General features: G+C 41.7%; 1 protein-coding gene across 1 annotated transcript in view; it reads left to right on the forward strand.

Annotated features, from left to right (window-relative positions):
- The window catches only part of CACNA1G (calcium voltage-gated channel subunit alpha1 G), a 277,783-nt gene extending 270,376 nt beyond the window's left edge, over positions 1 to 7,407 (forward strand). The window contains exons 37-38 of the mRNA XM_065415327.1: positions 685 to 854; positions 6,559 to 7,407. Of these exons, the coding sequence (XP_065271399.1) occupies positions 685 to 854; positions 6,559 to 7,407 (1,019 nt within the window). The remainder of the gene's footprint in view (positions 1 to 684; positions 855 to 6,558) is intronic.
- The last annotated feature ends 12,004 nt before the right edge of the window (positions 7,408 to 19,411 follow it).

The raw sequence follows: 19,411 nt of genomic DNA on the forward strand, positions 1-19,411 counted from the left end.
GCCTGATGTTGAAACTTGCCACCTATTTTTGCAAGTGCAGTTTTGCTCACTCATTTTATTGCAGGCATACATGCCGATATTTAGATGCAGCTAGTTGATTTGCATAGTCAGGTAAGTAGATGTGTGCTTACTGGGATCTGCACCCACAAATATAGAGGCTGGGTTTCAAAATCAGGCCTTTTAAATGTTTAGGTGAATACCACTCTGCAAAGTTATTCATTGTAAAGGAGGAATATAGGAATGACCAGACTGGACCAGACTAGTAGTCAGTCTAAATCAGTGTCCCTGACAGTGGCCAGTACCAAATGCATCAGAGGAAGGTGCCAAGAAAACCCCATTATGGATAATTATGGAATAGTCTACCAACAAGTAGGGTGACCAGATAGCAAGTGTGAAAAATTGGGGCGAGAGTAGAGGGTAATAGGTACCAATATAAGACAAAGCCCCGAATATCGGGACTGTCGCTATAAAATCAAGACATCTGGTCACCCTACCAACAAGGGAGTTTCTCCTTGATCTCCGGGAGTTGGTGGTTGAAGTAAATGTTTTTTGCTAATAAAAAGAATTCATTGTGCAATGCCTGTCTGGTCCAATGGGAGAGTTTTCACTGAAAGGTTATTAAGCTATGGGAGGCATCTACAGATGAATGTGTGTCACATTCCTGTTTCCTGTCCCTTTGTCAAGGTTCAACGGCCTCCGTGCAGTCGCAGCCTGCTGACACCAGTTCTCTCCTGCAAATCCCAAAAGATCATTTTCACCACATAAGACCTCATGGCAATTTGGACTGGGAAAGCAAATCCAAGATCCCCCCAACTGTGCATTCTCCCTCTGCAGAAAGATTACTTCGTAGGCAGGTAAGCAGAGCTGTGACTGTGAACCTGCTGTAGTTCAAAACTGATGGGTTACTAAGCTTTATATCGCAATTTCATGAGATCTGTAACCCTCATCTAGCAATAATCTCCAAAAGATTGGTCAATTTTTGAAGAGAAACCCATTGAATGTTCTCTAAAGAGCCGTGTGATGGCTTACATCTCCTTTGGCAATAGGAAACGTTCTCCATTTGATTAATACTTTGTCCTTCCTAGCCTTTTCATTGATACAGCCAAGTGTTCCTTAGGGGTCATTGGAGTTCACTGAACTAGTTCCTAACAGCCACGGAATGCTTTCCCCAATCTTTGAGAGTGCACAGTGATTGCCGATAACCCTCCCCAATCAACTCTATGATTGCTGTAATTTCCTCTCGTAGGAAAGAGCCATCACTTTTGACAAGGAAATGTGTGTTTGGCTTTTATGTCTGAACAAGCCGAAGCGGGAAATGTACCTTTTCTAGAGCAGTGATATCAAGTTGAGTTACTTTCGTTTTTATCTAAGCTAAGAGTATTTTCCTTATGAGATTAGGAGAAAAAATTCAGACATGCCTAAGTGATTTAGGAAGCCAATGCTACATCTGCATTACAAGATGGGATGTGATTCCCCTGCCTGTGTACATATAATCATTCTAGCCTGAGTATAAATAGCAAGGTAGCCGTGCTAGGATGGTTAGCAGCAGTGGAGGCACAGCTGAGCCATGCCCAGGGCCGGCTCCAGGCACCAGCCGAGCAAGCTGGTGCTTGGGGCAGCAGATTGAACGAGGCGGCATTCCGCCCAATCCTAGGGCAGCATGGCCGCTTTTATTTTTTTTTTTGTTCCGCTCCGGCCGCCCTGTAGGGGGCGGCAGCGTGGAGGATGGGAGCGTCCTGCAGCAAGCCCGGCAGGGCAGCCCGCGTCCTTCCCTCCCCGCCAACCGAAGCGGAGCCCTCCCGGCAGGCGGCAGGTGGCGCGCGGCAGGAGGGACCGCGTGGCAGCGCCCCGCTGTAGCCCTGGCCGCCCCCTTTCTCTCTCTCTCCCGCCCGCTTCCTCTCCCTCCCCCCCGCTAGCCGGTCCCCCTGCACCCGCGCTCCGGCGCACAGATCACTGTTTTTTTTTTGTTTTTTGTTTTTTTTGCTTTGCTGTTCTGGCCGCCCCGTTTTTTTTTTTTTTTGCTTGGGGCGGCCAAAAAGCCAGAGCCGGTCCTGGCCCTGCCGAATACAAATCCACCTGAAACCAATGGGTATGTAATGCCTCCGCTGCTGCTACCCATGCTGCCTTTAGTTTAATATCTTCTGTTTTCTAACAAATATATACCTTAACAACAACCCTCCTGGGTTTTGAGGACACTTATTCTTGGCCCCATATCAGTTTTCTTATTTCCAGTGATATAGGCCCTGATTCAGCCAAGTACTTAAACATGTGCTTAATTTTAAGCACGTTTAAGTCTGTCCCTGTTCAGTAAAACACTTAAGCGTCAAATTAAATACATGTTAAAAGTGTTTTGCTGAATCAGAGCCATATATTTGGCTAATTTTGTAGCTCATCTTTACCCAATAGTTAGTTTCCTGTGTCTGATTTTCTATATATATATAATATATATATAAAATATTGTGTGTGTGTGGGTGGGTGGGTGTGTGTGTATGTGTATATGTAAGTGTATATAAATAAATAAAATGCAGTGGATCATTTTTATTTTTCCCAAAATAATGTATTATTTGAATGAAATATATCCTCCTTTATTCAAATGAGCTTCCTTTTTTACACTGAGAAAATAAGACAGTTAATTTATTGAGCCCCTAAAAATGAATCTTAGGCACTAAGGTTAGCAGTTACATTAATCTGTAATATTAAACTGACAAGTTAAATTCCCAATGTGTATTAGACTGCACCAGGCCAGCCAGGCAGCCCAGTCGACACTAATGGGGAAACTAATTGATTTAATGTTTCCAATTCATGAATATCTTCCCTCAGCTTCTGATGGGTAACAGCCCCAACCTTTTGGCTGGTATTTCTAATATAAATTACCATGTTAGCCATCTTCTTTAACTCCATTTTCTTCATATTTTCCATAGTAGTTACTGCTGCATAAGACTACAGGATAATTCTTAATAGACTGTTGGTTTGCACTTTAAGAGCAAGAACTGCAGCTGCTATAAATCAGCACGGCTCAATTGATTTCAAGAGCTATGCCAGTTTACACCAGCTGAGGATCAGGCCTTAATGCCTTAAGTTTAACACACAGAACTCCAGGTAAAATCAGTGGGAGATGCAAACATGTACGAGTGTGTAATCGTACCCAGAATGTTCCCAATAGTCTATCCTATGTCACAACATGTGAGATTTTCAAAAGGGTTTAGCACTGGCCTAATCTGCTCCCATTGAAATCAATGGGAATTCTACCATTCTTTTCAATGGGAACACAGACTAGAATACGTCTACATTGCAGAAAAAGGTGTACTTAACTCGGACCAGCTAAGGCTAGGTCTACACTACAGCGGGGGTCCGACCTAAGATACGCAACTTCAGCTACGTGAATACCGTAGCTGAAGTTGCGTATTTTAGGTCGGCTTACCTAGCGGTGAGGACGCGGGAAAGTCGACCGCTGCCGCGCTGCCGCCGACTCCGCTGCCGCCTCCTGCCGAGGTGGATTTCCGGAGTCGACGGCAGAGCGATCAGGGATCGATTTTACCGCGTCTTCACTAGACGCGGTAAGTCGATCCCCGAAAAACCGATTGCTACCCGCCGGATCGGCGGGTAGTGAAGACAAAGCCTAACTCAGGTTAAAATAGCAGTGAAGAAATGGCAACTTGGCTTTTAACTCAGTTTAACTCCCAGCTGTCAGATAAACATTGCAGTCTATCGTTTAAACACATTAATACAGAATTTCTAATTTGTGGTCCAAATAAGAGGCGAACATGCAAACTCTATCAAGGTTCCAGATACATGTTAGTAATATAAACACACACTTTTGTGTGTGTGTGTGTGTGAACATATACCCACACTAACACATTTTTATATTATTATGTATATGTGTGCATATATATTTGTGTATGTAAACTTTCCTGCAAATACTTGCACGTGCTTAATTTGAAGTATAGGGGAAGACTTATTAAACTCAAAGGGACTACTCATGTGCTTCCATCTTTGCAGGGTGTGTGTGTGTGTGTGTGTGTGTGTGTGTGTGTGTGTGTGTGTGTGTGTGTGTGTGTGTGTGTGTGTGTGTGTGTGTGTGTGTGTGTGTGTGTGTGTGTGTTGCATAAAGCTTTGGAGGATCAGGGTGTGTGTATGTCCTGTAGTCTATGGGAGTTTTTCCCAGCAAAAAACGAACTGGTTGATATTTATAGACTAGTTCATAAAGTTTCATTTTAAAAAAGTAATTTTCAGCTGCTAGACGACAAAAGTGTTATTACAATTAATAGCCCATCTCTTCATCCTGGTATATTAAAGTGGGGCCAGCTGTATTTTTTCTTTTTCAAATATTGGAAAAAGGAAAATAAACAATCTCCCCAAGATGAGACATTTGCATGAAGAGCTATTAAAATGGATTTATAAACCCTTTAGCAAAGGGGCACACAGCACTATGGAACACAATGACTCCTGAAACTGGATAGGTAAAACTGCCATGTAAAGGTGCTGCTCCGAACCAGTTTGAAGCTATGGGGAAAATAAGCCTGTATCTGACTCCCAACAGTGTAGGCAAAACATCCCCTGAGGAGCCTGAACTCACACTTCTAATAGGTGGAAATAATTACAGATGCTTCACTCTAGAGCAGTGGTTCCCAAACTGGGGTTCGTGAACCCCTGGGGGTTCGCGAAATGTTACAGGGGGTTCTCGAGGAAAAATTCCCTAATGGCGGACAGAGCTGTCCCTAGGGACCCTGGGCAGCATGGGGCCAACAGCCCGGAGCCCCTGGACTTCCAAAAGCTAAGCAGATCAAAGCAAGCAGATCTGTCACACTGAGGAGACTTCACCTCCCTTTCCATTTCTTATAAGGAGTCTTGAAGGTTGATATTTTTTGCTGTTTTTAAAATTAAATAGGCAGCTAGTATTGTTTTTAAAATTATTATGAAAAACAAGTTTAAGCTTTGTTGTAACGTGCGTTGTTTGCCTGGACTGCTCAAGACCTGAATGCTTGTGTAGGAGGAACTCTGAGTTGGCTTCTTAAATACCTTCATGCTGTTTCACATCTGATACTCCTTGATGAAACATAGGAGCCTTGTCTTATAACAGGCTTATTCAAAGTGATACAGGCTATGAAAGTGAGATCTTGGACGAGAGTTGCCGTTTTCATAACGCAATAAAAATACTGTAATGATAAATAATAATTAATAATACATAGTAATAAGCATGTCACAAAAACAAACTTTATATTTCCAAGTTCTTTTATAATTTATACTCAGGTAAAGGAGAAAATCCCTGGAAATATTCATTTTTAAGAGGGGGTTCACAAGACTTGACATTTTAGTGAAAGGGGTTCACAGGTTGTTAAAGTTTGGGAGCCGCTGCTCTAGAGGTACAGTCATCCATTTCACATTAATAAAAATCATCTTACCAACAAGAATTTTCAAGTAATTCTATATCATATCAATGTATTCAATACCAGCCAATTCTTTGAGATTTGGGCACACTTAGCATTTTTAGGATCAAGGATTGGGCCCTTATTTATTTAGTACCAGCAATGTCCTCAACCACATAATAGACAGTCCTTGCCCTGAAGATCTTATATAAAATCCCCCCCCCCCTCCCTTCTTCAGTCTCCAGTGGGTTTTGACCATTGGGGCGTGAGTGCTAAAAGCATGTGCCTGGCCAGCTTGAGCTAGAGCAGTGGCTGGCAGTAGTAACTGACTGCGTTCTTATGCAAACCAGTCCCTAGATAGGGCCAAAGACAGGCACTGTGCTAGTGTTGTTCAGATTTGCATGCTAAAAAAGATGAATGCATAGAGAACAGGGCACACTGGGAATGCAGAGGTAGGATAACTAAGCCCAGATACGGCAAACGCGAATGGGTATGCTGGGGAGTAGCTCCATTGGACTCCGACTACTCATGTGAGTATGGGCCGGCAGGAGCAGGGCTTAGTGCATGAGGGGGTGTGTTTATATTTCATTAACAATGTTCCAAACTCCCTTCTTTTAGGGCTTCAGCTCATGGCCCAGCAAAGCACTTGGGCACAAAGTTAACTTCAAGCATATGTGTAATCCCATTGATTTCAGCAGGACGATTTGTGTGCTTAAAATTAAGCCCTGATCCAGTGCCTAATGAAGTCCATGGAAGACCTCCCATTGACTTGAATGGGCTTTGAATTAACCCCTTCCTCATTTGCAGAAGTAAAAATAAGGCCAAACCTTGGGTAAAGTTTTGATGAGTGTTTTGGTTTGGGTTATCTAATCCTATATACTTTAGGGATACAACCTGAGAATTGATATTCTTAAAGCATTAAAGTCCAAATTCTGCTCTAACTTGTACTGGTGTAAACCCAGAGTAACTCCAATGAAGTCATAGTGTTACTATAATATGTATTCTATGTTAGAATATAGAAGTCATTGGATTTTCTCTGCATTTGTGTTGTGGTTTTTCAAAGCAGAGTTTGGCCCCAGGCATGACAACCTGCTTTGTTAACTTTGTGCCTTCCTTGTACTAACCTTTGTTTGGTGTGTCTCTCTTATCTGACAACTATCCTCGTCCCCAATGCCTTGGCACTCTGCTACAGGTGGCAATAAGGAATGACTCCTTGGACATGTATTGCTGTGAAAGCAAAGAGAATTTGCATGCTGAGGTGAATGAACTCTCTGATACAAATGTGCCAGCTGGATCCATAGAGGACCCGTCAGAAGCAAGTGAATCGGCCTGCTGGGGCCGATCAAGTGTTCGCACTCAGCATTCCCACAATCGGTATAATATATCCAAGCACACACCAGCTTTGTGTGCATGTACAGGCTCATATCAAGAGACACTTAGAGACTCGATGGACCAAGAAGTATCTGAAATAAACATCTCTTTGGAGCCTTTCACTTCAGGAACTTGTACAGCCTTGAGTGCCTGTTCAGTGGTTCCACCTCTAACTCCTAAGAGGAACATAGGCAATAGCAGCAATGTTACTTTGAAGGACCTGAAGAAATACTACAGTGTAGATACCCAGGGTCTTCTCAGAAAACCGTCATCTTGGTTAGATGATCAAAGGAGACATTCAATAGAAATTTGTTCCATGCAAAACAGCCCTCAGCACCATTCCACATCTAGCTCTTCTGGCTTCATAAGTCAGGTCTTAAGTGAAATGGAAGGCTTGCAAGGAGCCCGGCAGAAGAAAAAACTGAGCCCCCCGTGTATATCTATAGATCCACCAGATGGACAAAGTTTGTTACCTAGAGGATCTCATGGTATTTCACCTCCCAGTGCAGACATTTGCTTGCGAAGGCGTGCGCCATCTTGTGATTCCAAGGACTCAATGGATATAGGAGATTCGCTGCTTCCAGACAGTATGTCAACATCTCCTACCCCAAAGACAGACTTGTTGACACTTCCTAGTTTTTCCTTTGATCGAGCAGAAATGGACCCCTGAATTATATTTCTGTTGGTGCCAAATGTTTTCTTCCTTTCGTGTAATAAAAAAAATACAAATTAAAAACAAACAAAAAAACCCTCTGTATTTTCAAATGGCACTGGGTAAAAATTTCCAAAGAAAGTTGAAAGAACCAGCTGGTTAAAGAGTGGTTAACCTATATCACGCTTACTTAAGCATATGTTCTGCTTAGGTAAAAGCAATACATTGTGCAGAATCTATATGTATATTATATTTTATTAAATTAATTGACTCTAGTATTGCGGGATGTCGTACATTTTGTGACTAAAATCTTGTTTAATTTTCTTCTATTTTATGTATCTCAGAATATTTCTGAGATAAGGCTTGGGTTTTATGGACATTTTAACATAAAATACATATTTAATCCTTTTTTGTTTTGGTTTGGTTTGGTTTTTTTGCAAAGCACAGGGTATAGCCAATTAGTGCATTACAGAGGAAATATATTCCACAGTCAACAAGGAAGGAGAATAATTTTGAACTGTAATGTAACCCCTCCCCCCCTTAAACTTAATAGTTTTCTGTGGAAAATAGTCATTTGAATATTTTACAAATGCAATGGAATTCTTTTTAATAATCGAATAATTTTCCAAACTAAAGTTAAATCTCAGAGTCAAAACAGATGCATGAAGATTTCTAATGTAAAGAGAATTTAACTGCATACTAGCATGACACAATATTGGTTTATAAAAAGGTATTGCATATATTGCTGCTGATTACAATGGTGGTTCTTAAAAACTTGTCAATGGATGCAATTTTCAAAAGCACCCAAGTGTTTTAGACACATAATCCCATGGGCACTTTTTACAATTTTACCCAATATCTTTAGATACCTAGAACCCAATCCTGAGCTCTCCTGTCAGCAGTTTTACACTAGTCTAAGTCCATTGAGTTCAATGGAGTTACTCCTACTTGCACCTATGAGAGAGGAGAATCAGACCCCTAAGTAAGATCTGCAGTTAGCTAAACTCCATATAGCCCTGATCCAGGAAAGGATTTAAGCATGTTCTTAAGCATGATCATCCCTGTCCAGCAAAGCACTTAAGCCTAGATTTTTGAATTATTTAGGAATTGTTGCACTGCAATGCCTAACTGATTTAAGAGCCTAAATTTCATTTTCAAAGTGATTTAGGCACTTAGGAGCTAAATACTATCAACTGCCCATGGGATTTTGGCTCCTAAGTGCCCAAATCTCTTTTAAAAATTAGATGTAGGCTCCTAAATCGGTTAGGCATTGCAATGCTGTGCACAGCAACGCCTAAACACCTTTAAAAATCTGGGCCTGAAGCATGAGCTTAATTTTAAGCATGTGTTTAAGTCTCATTGAAGTCAATAGGATTTAGGTGCTTAAAGATAAGCATATGCTTACGTGCTTTCCTGAATAAGAATGCTTTGCAGAATCAGAGCCTAGCTGAAGGTCATTACCAAAAAGAGTCGGGAAGCCTGCAATACAACAACTATTTATCTTAGGTAAAACAGACAAGTTTTTCAGTGCCACAACTGGGAGCTAATTTGTAAGGCCCTACTTTCAATTTCCTTCCAACCTGGAAAGGCTTTAACCAGAAATTCTTTCAAATTGTGGTATGAGAATAAATTAAGATAGAATTTTTACCAAATGTTTATAACATGTCCTTAATGTCAATCATCTCCAAAATTCATGGGCTAAACTCTGTGCTAACGCCCCATGCAAAACTCTGTTTGTAAAATCAAAGTCAGAAAGAGAACGCAGAATATGAAGCACTGCAGAATTTGGCCCAATAGGCCCAATCCTGCTCTCAGCTACTCTGGTGTGAATCTGAAGCAAACTTCATTGAGCCTCAGTAGAGTCGACTTCAGATTGAGGCTCCTTAAAGACTAATCCACATTTCATTTCAAGTATGGGAGTAGTCCCAATTAAGTTAATGAGACTACTACCATGCTTAAAGTCAAGCACATGCATAAATCTTTACAGGATTTTGCAGATTTAGCCTTACACCAGTGTAATTAAGAGACGGATTTGAGGTAGTTTAATTCAAAATGACTAGTTCTCTTATTCAGGAGATTGAAATTCTTTGAGCGCCACTGATTTTTTTCAAACTCCTAGGAAACCTTGGTTCCAGGTCCTTTGGTGGGCTCAGAGATTCTCCCAGTGTTCCTTTTTGTATCGAGATTAGCTTCAAATAAATATACACAAGGAAGATGCCCTATATTTAATAGATCTATACGAAGATTTAAGTTACTTTTATTTTCACTTGAGGAAGTTTACTTTCCTAAACAATCATCATTGATTTTGCAAGTCCTGTACAAAAGCCAGGGATTATACAGCAGGAAGTAATCAATTTATTTTAAAGATTAACATTCTGTACTGTTTCTTCCAAATAGATTATTTCTTGGCTAGGATGGTGGCCTGCTTTTTTTTTTTTTTTTAAACCCTGCTCAAGAGTCCTAATATGTGCCCTCACACAGAGCATTCTCTCTCATAATCCGAGTCCAAATCCAAAATTAAACCCAAATCGTTACAAACAGACCTTTCATCAGTGATTCACCCAGATCCCATTTAAGGAAATAATAAAATTACAGTGCATTAAGGCTGAGAAATATTCTTAATCCCTTTTTGGTGTTACATGCCTAATGAGTTTTAGACTTTCCTTTTGAGCATACCAAATAATCCAGCAAAATGGTTGGGCCACTAAAATTACTGTACCCAAATTTGCTAAATGACTAGCAATGTGTTTCTGTAGCTGGAGTGGAGCTGCATAGTAAGAGGTCTACACAACACAGTACCTTCCTGGTAATATAACATGCAATATGTTAGCCTGAAATCATGGTGCAAGAAGGTGAGGTAATGTCAATCCATGCTCACAGCTCCAACTGTAACAGGAAGCCTAACAACTGTCTAATTTAAAAACTGTTCTATTTTCAGTACTTGGGGTTTTGCCTACTGACAAGGGTTGTGTGAATAACAATAAAACAAAGTTTACATCATACATTCATGTTCAATAAAGACCAATCAATAAAAACATACTGTACGAAGATGCATTCAGGAAAAAAAATGCATGTAAAATCGTTTGTTTTCTAACTGATAAGAGTTTTTTTCTAGCTGCCCTTTTGAAAAACAAATATATGTACTACAGAGTGTGCAATAATCTTAAAATCATTTTAAATACCTTTGGGGGGTTTTATAGAAGTTGACTTTTTTTTTAAATAAAAATGTAAAAAATCCACAGGAATTCTGTAGAATGGTTATGTTGATTGAATTTTTATATTTTTGTAGAAATCTGTAGAGAAATTGTTAAAAGTGTGCATAGCATCTTGGAAAGAGAAGCAGCTATGTCTAATATTTTCTTTTAATAAATTTGGGGCCAGACCTAGTATATTCCAAGATTTATAACCTAGTTCCAAAGACCGCATAAAGGTAATGGTTAGAAGTGAGTAGCTAAGCTAAAGTTCTAGGATGTTGCAGTGCTACACTGCTAAAGAACTGTACTGGTATAAAACATGTCCACCCTGAGAAGTCAGCCAGCCCTGATGCTAATGCACAGGCCCGTGGCTCTCCAGTTCATTCAAAGCACACCAGCACTTTAATATTGTGGCTTTACTGTAAACAGATGGGAATAGAATATTCTGCTATTGCCAGTCTTACGTGTGAGAGGAAAAGAGATGGTGATCGTGTCTGGAAAAATGTAAATTCCATAAGTTGCAGCCATTGCACATAACTATTCATAGACAGATTACAGGTTATTTAAACTGTAGATAATTTGGAGGAAGGGGAAAAAACACTGTTTTTGGCTTCTGTAGATTGCACTCAACACAAGGTTTGGTGTAAGGCACAAAGAAATAAAAAAGATTTAATGTTGTAAATTAGGCTATGCCCTGGTCCCCCTTTTCTGCCCCCTTGACTATAATAATCCATGTACACTATTACACGAGATGACTAGAGTAGGCACAGTACCATTGCAATGTCCGTAACAATCTAGCATATATGATAGAACTTTGTATTTAATACTTAATATATTGTTATACTGTATCAGGTATATAGACCAAAAACTCGGTCTTTGATCAGGGCAACAAAAGATGGTATTAAAGGGGAAAATTGGGTTAAAATGTTCTCTCTTTTTTAGTCAAACAAAAATGAGTGTAAATCTTTACAAATGACAAAAACAAATGTGTCCTATTAAAAGCTTTTGAAAAGAAAAATGCGCACTTCACTTCTTTTGTTGTTGATGATGCTAATCTATTTATCATTCAGACTGCTCGAAACTTTGATCTGCCCAAGTTCTAATTGTAAACATGACGGAGGGGACATTGTATAACTTAGCTGAAGCAGGCTGGCAGGGTTAAAGAATGGTTAGCAAATGTCAATCCTCTGTGAAGTGATTGGCGTTACCCCAAAGATGAGTTTGGCCCAGCATGTCGCCACGGGTGTGTTGCTTTGCTATAAACAAGGTACTCATTGCACGTTAGCAGTTGCATTAGATGGGGACTGAATGCAGTTTGGCTAGCGGCTGTATAATAAAAAATCCACAAGGAAAGGGAAAGGACTTTTTCTGGAGCTTTCTGGTAATAAGCACTTCAGTAAAGGCTGTCAGTGGCAGACAGGAGAAAGAGATGGAGTTGATCTGTGCCCTGAAATCTTCTTTTGCTGTTAACAAGGAAGCTTTGGAATTCTCTCTGAGTTATTAATCCTGGTTTGGTTACCTGAAGCATTCTCTGCTGCCCTGCAACTCATGCAGTCATTTATACCAGTGCACGCTGAGTGCAATTGGGATGTAAAATGCTACCTGTCTGATTTGGTGGTAGCCTTTTGCACCCAGTGAAAATGACTGTACTAGTTGCAAAGCAATGGAGAATCAGAACTTATATGTTAAACTGTTGTTTTTTTTCAGGTCATCAGCAAGCAGGATTTGAACCCTGTATCTTCAGCACAGATCTCCATGAATTTAGTGGCTAGGAGTAGCCGCTGCTTATCTTTTGAATACCATCTAGGGGAGAGGGTACACAGCAAACTCAATCACTGTGTTATACTTAGTCAAGTGTATTTCTTGTGTTTGATTTGCTTGGGTGGCATCATCGAGGTAAGTGCACTCAAACCTGAAGGGGCCCTGCTCCAACTGAGTATCTGCCCACCACAGGGTGTTCAGATCCAGGGCTTTGGTTCAGGTTCCTCTCCACATTGAAAATGATGACCTAACCGCTGATTTTATAATATTCCTGTAGGGTGAATGTTACCCTGTGTAAAGGACTGGGGCAAGGCTATGCACCCCAGAGGCCCACTGAAGCCCTCAAAATACAGCTTTGGCTGGGCTCAGTGCCTTCTGCAGGCTGAGAGTTCAACCCTGCAAGGTGCCATGATCCAGCAAAGCATTTAGACACAAGCCTAACGGTACACATGTGACAGTCCCACTGACTTCAAATTAAGCAAGTGCTTACGTGCTCTGCTGGATCGGGATAAGAATGCAGAGCTGCTGGCAGGATCGAGCTCTCTCTGCACAGGGGTGGATTTAACCGTTAGGATGTCTCCATTTAGAAAGGGATTTGAGGCAATGTGCTCCCAGAGACTGGGGTTCAGAGACCGTCCTCATGGGAAAACTGCTTTTTGGACTGGACAGGAAGTTGTTTTGTGAGCACTTCCAGGAAAACCCTTTAACTTTGTTTTTGTTTGGGACTTTTTTTTTTTTTTTTTTTTTTGGAAGGCTCCCATCCAGACGGGTGGTTGATGGAACATCTCCTGTTTCTTTGTATCTTCCTGTCCCCCTTTAGTATTTTGGTATCATTAGGTAAGTAATTTGAATGCCACAACAAACTGGCTTGGTTTGCTAGGTCCAGGGGGTTCTGTGTTTTGAACACAACTTTTTCTTAGCTCAGTCAACACAATGAACGTGGGCTCAGCTAACTGTCATGTTTTTCCAACCGGAGGGATCCATTGCAAGAAGAATGACATGCCTGGTGCACTAAATCCTACTGGCGGTTTAATAATCATTATTGGCAGGCCATGTGTTCTAACGATACAAGGCAGGAGACTAGTATGCTGCTATTTAGTGGATGCGGAGCAAATATTGCTTTTAAAAAAAAATCTTCACTGCAGCCTCGGCTGCTGTCATTCAGAAAACATGGTGAGAAAAGGGAATCTAAAAACAGAAGGCATTCTGCTTTTCTTTATTATTTTAGCACCCCTGGAGGCTCCTACTGTGCTAGCCCAGAGTGAGAAAGTCTCAGTCCAAACAGATATGAGAGATGAAAGGTTGGAATCGAACTGAGCAAAAAATTTTGTTCACAAAAAAATGCTGTTTCGTGTCTGTGCTGGGGTGTATACCCCACACTGGCTCTGAAAGAGTTAACTGGAGCTGGAGCACTCAATTAGAGCACTTACTGCCCAGGCCTAGTTAAAGATGAGTCCTAGCAGGGTGGTTGCTGTAAAAAGAGGAAGCCCGAAGTAGGGTGAGGAGGTTGCTAGCTGCATGGGGGGGAGAGACAGACCAACCTCTGCATCCTTCCTTTTGGCAGTGGAGAGACCAGGAGAGTCCAAGAAGAAACCTAGGTGAGAGTTGGCCCTGGGATCCTTTCCTGAGTAGAGAAATGTGGCAAGAAGTCAGCAGGGTGGAGCAAGCTCTGGCTGTGAGCCCTGATTAAGGGGCAGGACCTGGATCTGTGGGGAGAAATCCCTGGGAGGCATTCAGCTGGGGAACTTGGGAGGGATGAAAGCTCGAGCCTGAGGAGGGCCGTGGTGGTTTGTTCATATTTTTCATTGAGATTTACTGGGGGACTCCAGAAGGAGCCTTGAGTGGCTCTGCACCCTAGAAAGAAGGCAAGGTTGTGAAGCCCCAAGCCAAGGAATGGAAGGACCATTGGGCCTTATGCTGGAGACCTGTCATAAGGTCTTTGAATTGCTTGCAGGAGAAGGCTTTGTTACCCCAGAAGGGCTGGGAGGGGGAGGGACTATAAGTGACCTACCTGGAGGGCTGAGTCACAAGAAGCAGCAGACCACTGCAGGGGTGCTAGATGAAAAGAGTCTGCTGTGCCATGACCTGCCATAAGGGGGGGAGGGTCCCAGCAGTGAACCCACCCTTCTACAGGGACAACTGAAATGCTTACTAAGCAAGTGTGGATTTTGGCAAATTGTTTTGGTCAGGAAAACATAAAACATTTCAGTTTTCCAGGCTAGAAACACAAGGGGCATCCACACAAAACTGAGGGGGAAGAGGTACTGCCTCCCCCTTCCTGTCCAATAGCCCTTTGGGCAGGTCACTTACCTGGAGCAGGGACTTGAACTTGCATTTTCCCCCTCACAACTGAGGGCCTTAACTACCAGGCTGTTAGGTATTCTGGGCAGGGCTCTCTCAGCCTGTCCTGGGGAAGCTATTCCTCTTTGTACTAATACTTGCATTGTCATTGGGCCAGAGAGACCCCTACACATAGGGTGACCAGATGTCCCAATTTTTGGGTCTTTTTCTTATATAAGCTCCTATTACCCCATCCCAATTTTTCACATTTGCTGTCTAGTTACCCTACCTACACACTGTCTAACCAGCTGATTGGAGCACTCAGCTGGAAGGAGTGAGAGTTGGGTTCCTGTCCTTGCTCCAGACAGGGGATTCAAACCTGGGTCTCCCATATTCCAGGTGAGTGTCCTGGGAGGAGGGAGAGTACTGCTACCTCCTCTGATTTGTCCCTTGGGGAGCTAGCTCTTTTCCCCATATTTCCTTTGCTTTTATTTTTATAAAGGTTTTTTTAATCAGAAATCAATTTTTCCAGAATTTTCATTTCCCAAAAATAGTCAGTTTTGTGTTGACCTGAAACCAATTTTTAACTCCAAAATCAATTTTTCACACTGCTGTAGGCTGGAGTAGAAACAGGTGCAGGGGTGAAGTGGTTTGCCCCAGGACAATAGCAGCGATGGCCCTAGAACGCGGATCTCCTGAGTCCCTGTCTGGTGTGCTATGTTACTGACTAGTCCTCTAGTGGGTAAGCTGCTAAAATCAACATAAATAATCCTGATTTTGCAATAAGAATGTAGGAAACTTTTGCTGCCACCTAGCGGATTTGGTGGTATCTTTTACAAGCTCCTTCTGATGTGGGAGAATAAAAGGTTGTATGAACTGACTGTAATGTTCTTGCTGACTGGGTACAGGGAAAATCATCTTTGAAAGACAGATTCTGGCTGATGCTCAGTCAAACTATTTATGCAGGGCCTTGGCTTTTAGTTCAGCGTCCCAGAGGCAGCGCTGTAATAATACAAAGGGCTTCACCTACACAGTCTCTCTTTAAACAACTTGGGTGTTAGAAACAAGTCCCATAGACTCCTCCAATGGGAAAACCCATGGAAAAAGGGGAGATTTCTCCGACTGGGGGCATGGTGTATGCCGACCCATGGAACAGGCTGCTGGGCCAGCCCACAAACTTTGTCAATCCTCTCCGGATCTGCACAAAGCCAGGAGGACATCCAAGCAGCTGCCCTAAGCATCTGTACCAGTTCTGGGCTTTTGGCAACTCCCTTTCCCCCTAACAGCATGGCTCTAGTGCTAGGGCTTCTGCAGAAGGCAGCTGTCCCAGGGACCTTCAAGAGGTCTCCCCAGCATTGGTGGTGTGAAGTGACACACACGCACAAAGGTAAGACATAAGGGTGGTGAAGAAACAATGTGCGTGTGCACACACACACACACACACACACTTGACCTGCCTTTGCCTCACCAAGAACTCCAGATACCTAGAGCAGTCTTTGTGTGGGGAGAGGGAGCGGGAAAACCCTATACAACCATGGAGGTGTCTGGCCCTTCATTGCACTGACTGATGCCTGAAGAGCCAGCTGTCATAGAATCCTAGAATATCAGGGTTGGACGGGACCTGAGGAGGTCATCTAGTCCAACCCCCTGCTCAAAGCAGGACCAATCCCCAACTAAGTCACCCAGCCATACACACCTACCTTGATTTCAAAGCTCTTGCAGTACACTTATTTGAATGTGTGAAATGTACATGTAAGAACAGTGAAATAAACATACATGGTTGATTATAAAATGAGCAAAAAGTTTAAACCTGGCATCCTGTCCTGATTTTAAACTCAGCTAATGATAGCCTGCATCTTTGAAATGGCATTCTTCACTTCTTCTCCTACAGTGTTGCTTTGCACTGTCAAATTGCTGTTGCATTCCTTCCCAGAGGTGGCTGTATTTCACTGCTATGTGAGGTGACCCCTGTCTCTTACCGACTCCCAAAGGTGTTGTGAGTCTTAATTAATGTTTGTAAGTGCTTTGAGATCCTCCGGTGCTAACAAATTGGTGTTATAATAAAAGTAAATAGAATCTCATAAACAAGCCAGGGTTAATTTGAATAGACCTTGTCAACCTCCCTCTTTGCTTCTGAAATTTTCTCTGCAATATGCTGATTTCAGGTTAATCTACATACACTTAGTTTTGATTACTTTGTTCTATGTCTACCCTTTGTCACTTATTTAATGACTGAATGCTTCACTTTTCTTAAAATGGCAGGGAAAATTAATTGGCAATTTTCTTTAATTCTCAGCTCACCCAAACATTTGGGTTGGTAGAAAGATGCAAATGAGTGCACTGGGTTAATTGGATACTGGATATAATTAACTATTGCAATGTTTCATTGTTGTGAGTAACCATTTTCAGAGAGCAATTTAAAAGCGCTTCTGAATTTCTAGCATTGACTGAAAGGAGCTTTAGGTTGCAGTGTTTCCTCTGATCTAATCATTCTACAGAAAGAGACAGCTCATGCTCCAATTTCAGTGGAAACAAACCAAACCCATTATTTCAGGTCATGTTTAAATAGGTGATGAAACCAACAGTCCAGACTCTCTCTTTGGTACTTACATGGTCCCCCTTACCATAGTAATTGTGCACCTCACATGCTCGAACTTATTTATCCTCACAACACCCTTATGCAATAGGACAGGGCTATTATCCCCATTTTACAGTAGGGAAACTGAGGCACAAAGTAATTGTGCACCTCACATGCTCGAACTTATTTATCCTCACAACACCCTTATGCAATAGGACAGGGCTATTATCCCCATTTTACAGTAGGGAAACTGAGGCACAAAGCGGCCAAAGCCTCCTTTTCCCCCCCACCAGCCTGCTGCACACTAACTGTCCAAGTGGATTCTGCTGACGTGCACTAACATTTTGAAGTGGAAGTAGATTAAAGCAATCTAACAAACAGTGCGTTTCAGCGGGATCCACATGGACAGTTAGTGCATGGCAGGTTAGATTCACACTCCAGCTTGCTGTGAACTAAATGTTTGTGTAGGCAAGCCCTTAGTGACTTGCCCAAGGTCACACAGGAAGTCTGTGGCAGAGCAGGGACTTGAACCAAAGTCCAGGCCAGTGCCCTAACCCCTAGAGCATCCTTCCCCTCACAGGCCTTCCCATTTGCTGCCACTATTACTGAACAGTTGGTCTTGCTTCATTTTACTGCTGTAAAATCGCTGTGCTTTTTGATGGCGATTTCTTGCTCAAAATGAAGCATTCCTGCTTCAGAAGGTAAAACTTGTTAATTATATCTTAGTGAGTGTGCAAATGTGTTTAGGCAGAACAGAGCTGGGCTGTATGGAATATGATTTAACATAAGTGTCTGATATATCAGTCACACTCTATATTAAGAGTACATTTATAAATGGGTTATAAAAGGTTAACTGTTAGTCTACCAACTCAACAGATTGCTTATAACCATGGCTTATGGCCATCTCTAACACCTATTGGTGTTGTTTGTAACCATGTATACACATACTGCTCATTACCATGCTTATCACATCTACTAATCACTTATTAGCCTTCCATAAGCTATTTATAAATAGACCCTTGACATCCAGCATGACTGTATGTTTTAGACCCCGATTCTGCAATGAGATGACCTAGAACTTCACTGAAGTCAGAGGGATCGTCCCACAGCAAGGTGATGTGCAATCCGAGCCGCTGACTGTATAAGGACTAAGTTGTATTTTATTTATAAATTGGGCTATGAAGGGCTTTTTTTAATACTCAAACTTTTCAAATGTATCAGTTTTGTCTTAACACTTCAGCTTTAAAGCAACAGTCAAATATTTGGGGATAATTCTAAGAAATGATAAACTAACCTTGAGTCTTTCAAGTTAACCATAAAACCTTAATGTATAAACTGCAACTTTCTCCCTCAATGGTCCCCTTTAACCCTTTTCCTCTAACCATCTAACTGACACATTATGGGACATATTTGCCTCGCTTAAACTGAAGTCAGAGAATTTCATATGATTGCCCTCCTTTGTAAAGTGCTTTGAGATCTATGGATGAAAACTGCTATACAAGAGCTAGATATCATTTATTATTATTACTCATGACGTAGGGCCTCATCCAAAGCCCATTAAATTCACTGGGAATCTTTCCATTGACTTCAATGGCCTTTGGATCTAATCCTTACGGCAGCATAAATGAGAACAGAATTTGATACTAAGCCTCATTAATTATCTTAAACCTTAACCCTGCACTGCAAGACTGGGTTACAGAAATAAAGTGCAGTGTGGGTCCAGGGGACTGGTGCCAGGACTCCTGGGTTCTATTTCCACTTCTGCCGCTGACTCTCTGTAATGTTGGATTAATCATTTAACTGTGCTGTGCTTCAGCTTACCCAGGTGTATAATAAGAATAATTATTTGTACCTCGCAGGTGTTACTTGGCTTGACAATGCTTTGAGATCCTCAGAGAAGGGAGCTAGAGCAGTGTTATTTATAGATTAAAAAAGACAAATGGACAAATTTGCTCATGTGTAGGTTATGTGCTGGTCACTAGATGGCAATGCTACTTAGTCTAATTTAGAGGGATCTGCTCAGAGTACAGCATTTTAGCTGAAATTTTTGAGTTGAACTTTAAATTTATTGGAGGAGTTGCTTTTATTTATTCATTTCCCCCCCTCATTTAAAGACATGAACTTACTGGTGTTTTGGTATTTCAGTCACTGGAATTGAAGGTTATTTCTACATTGGGTAAAACATTTTACATTCATTTCTTTGCTTGTG

Source organism: Emys orbicularis, chromosome 13, assembly GCF_028017835.1.
Source record: "Emys orbicularis isolate rEmyOrb1 chromosome 13, rEmyOrb1.hap1, whole genome shotgun sequence".
In the NCBI taxonomy this organism is placed as follows: domain Eukaryota; kingdom Metazoa; phylum Chordata; order Testudines; family Emydidae; genus Emys; species Emys orbicularis.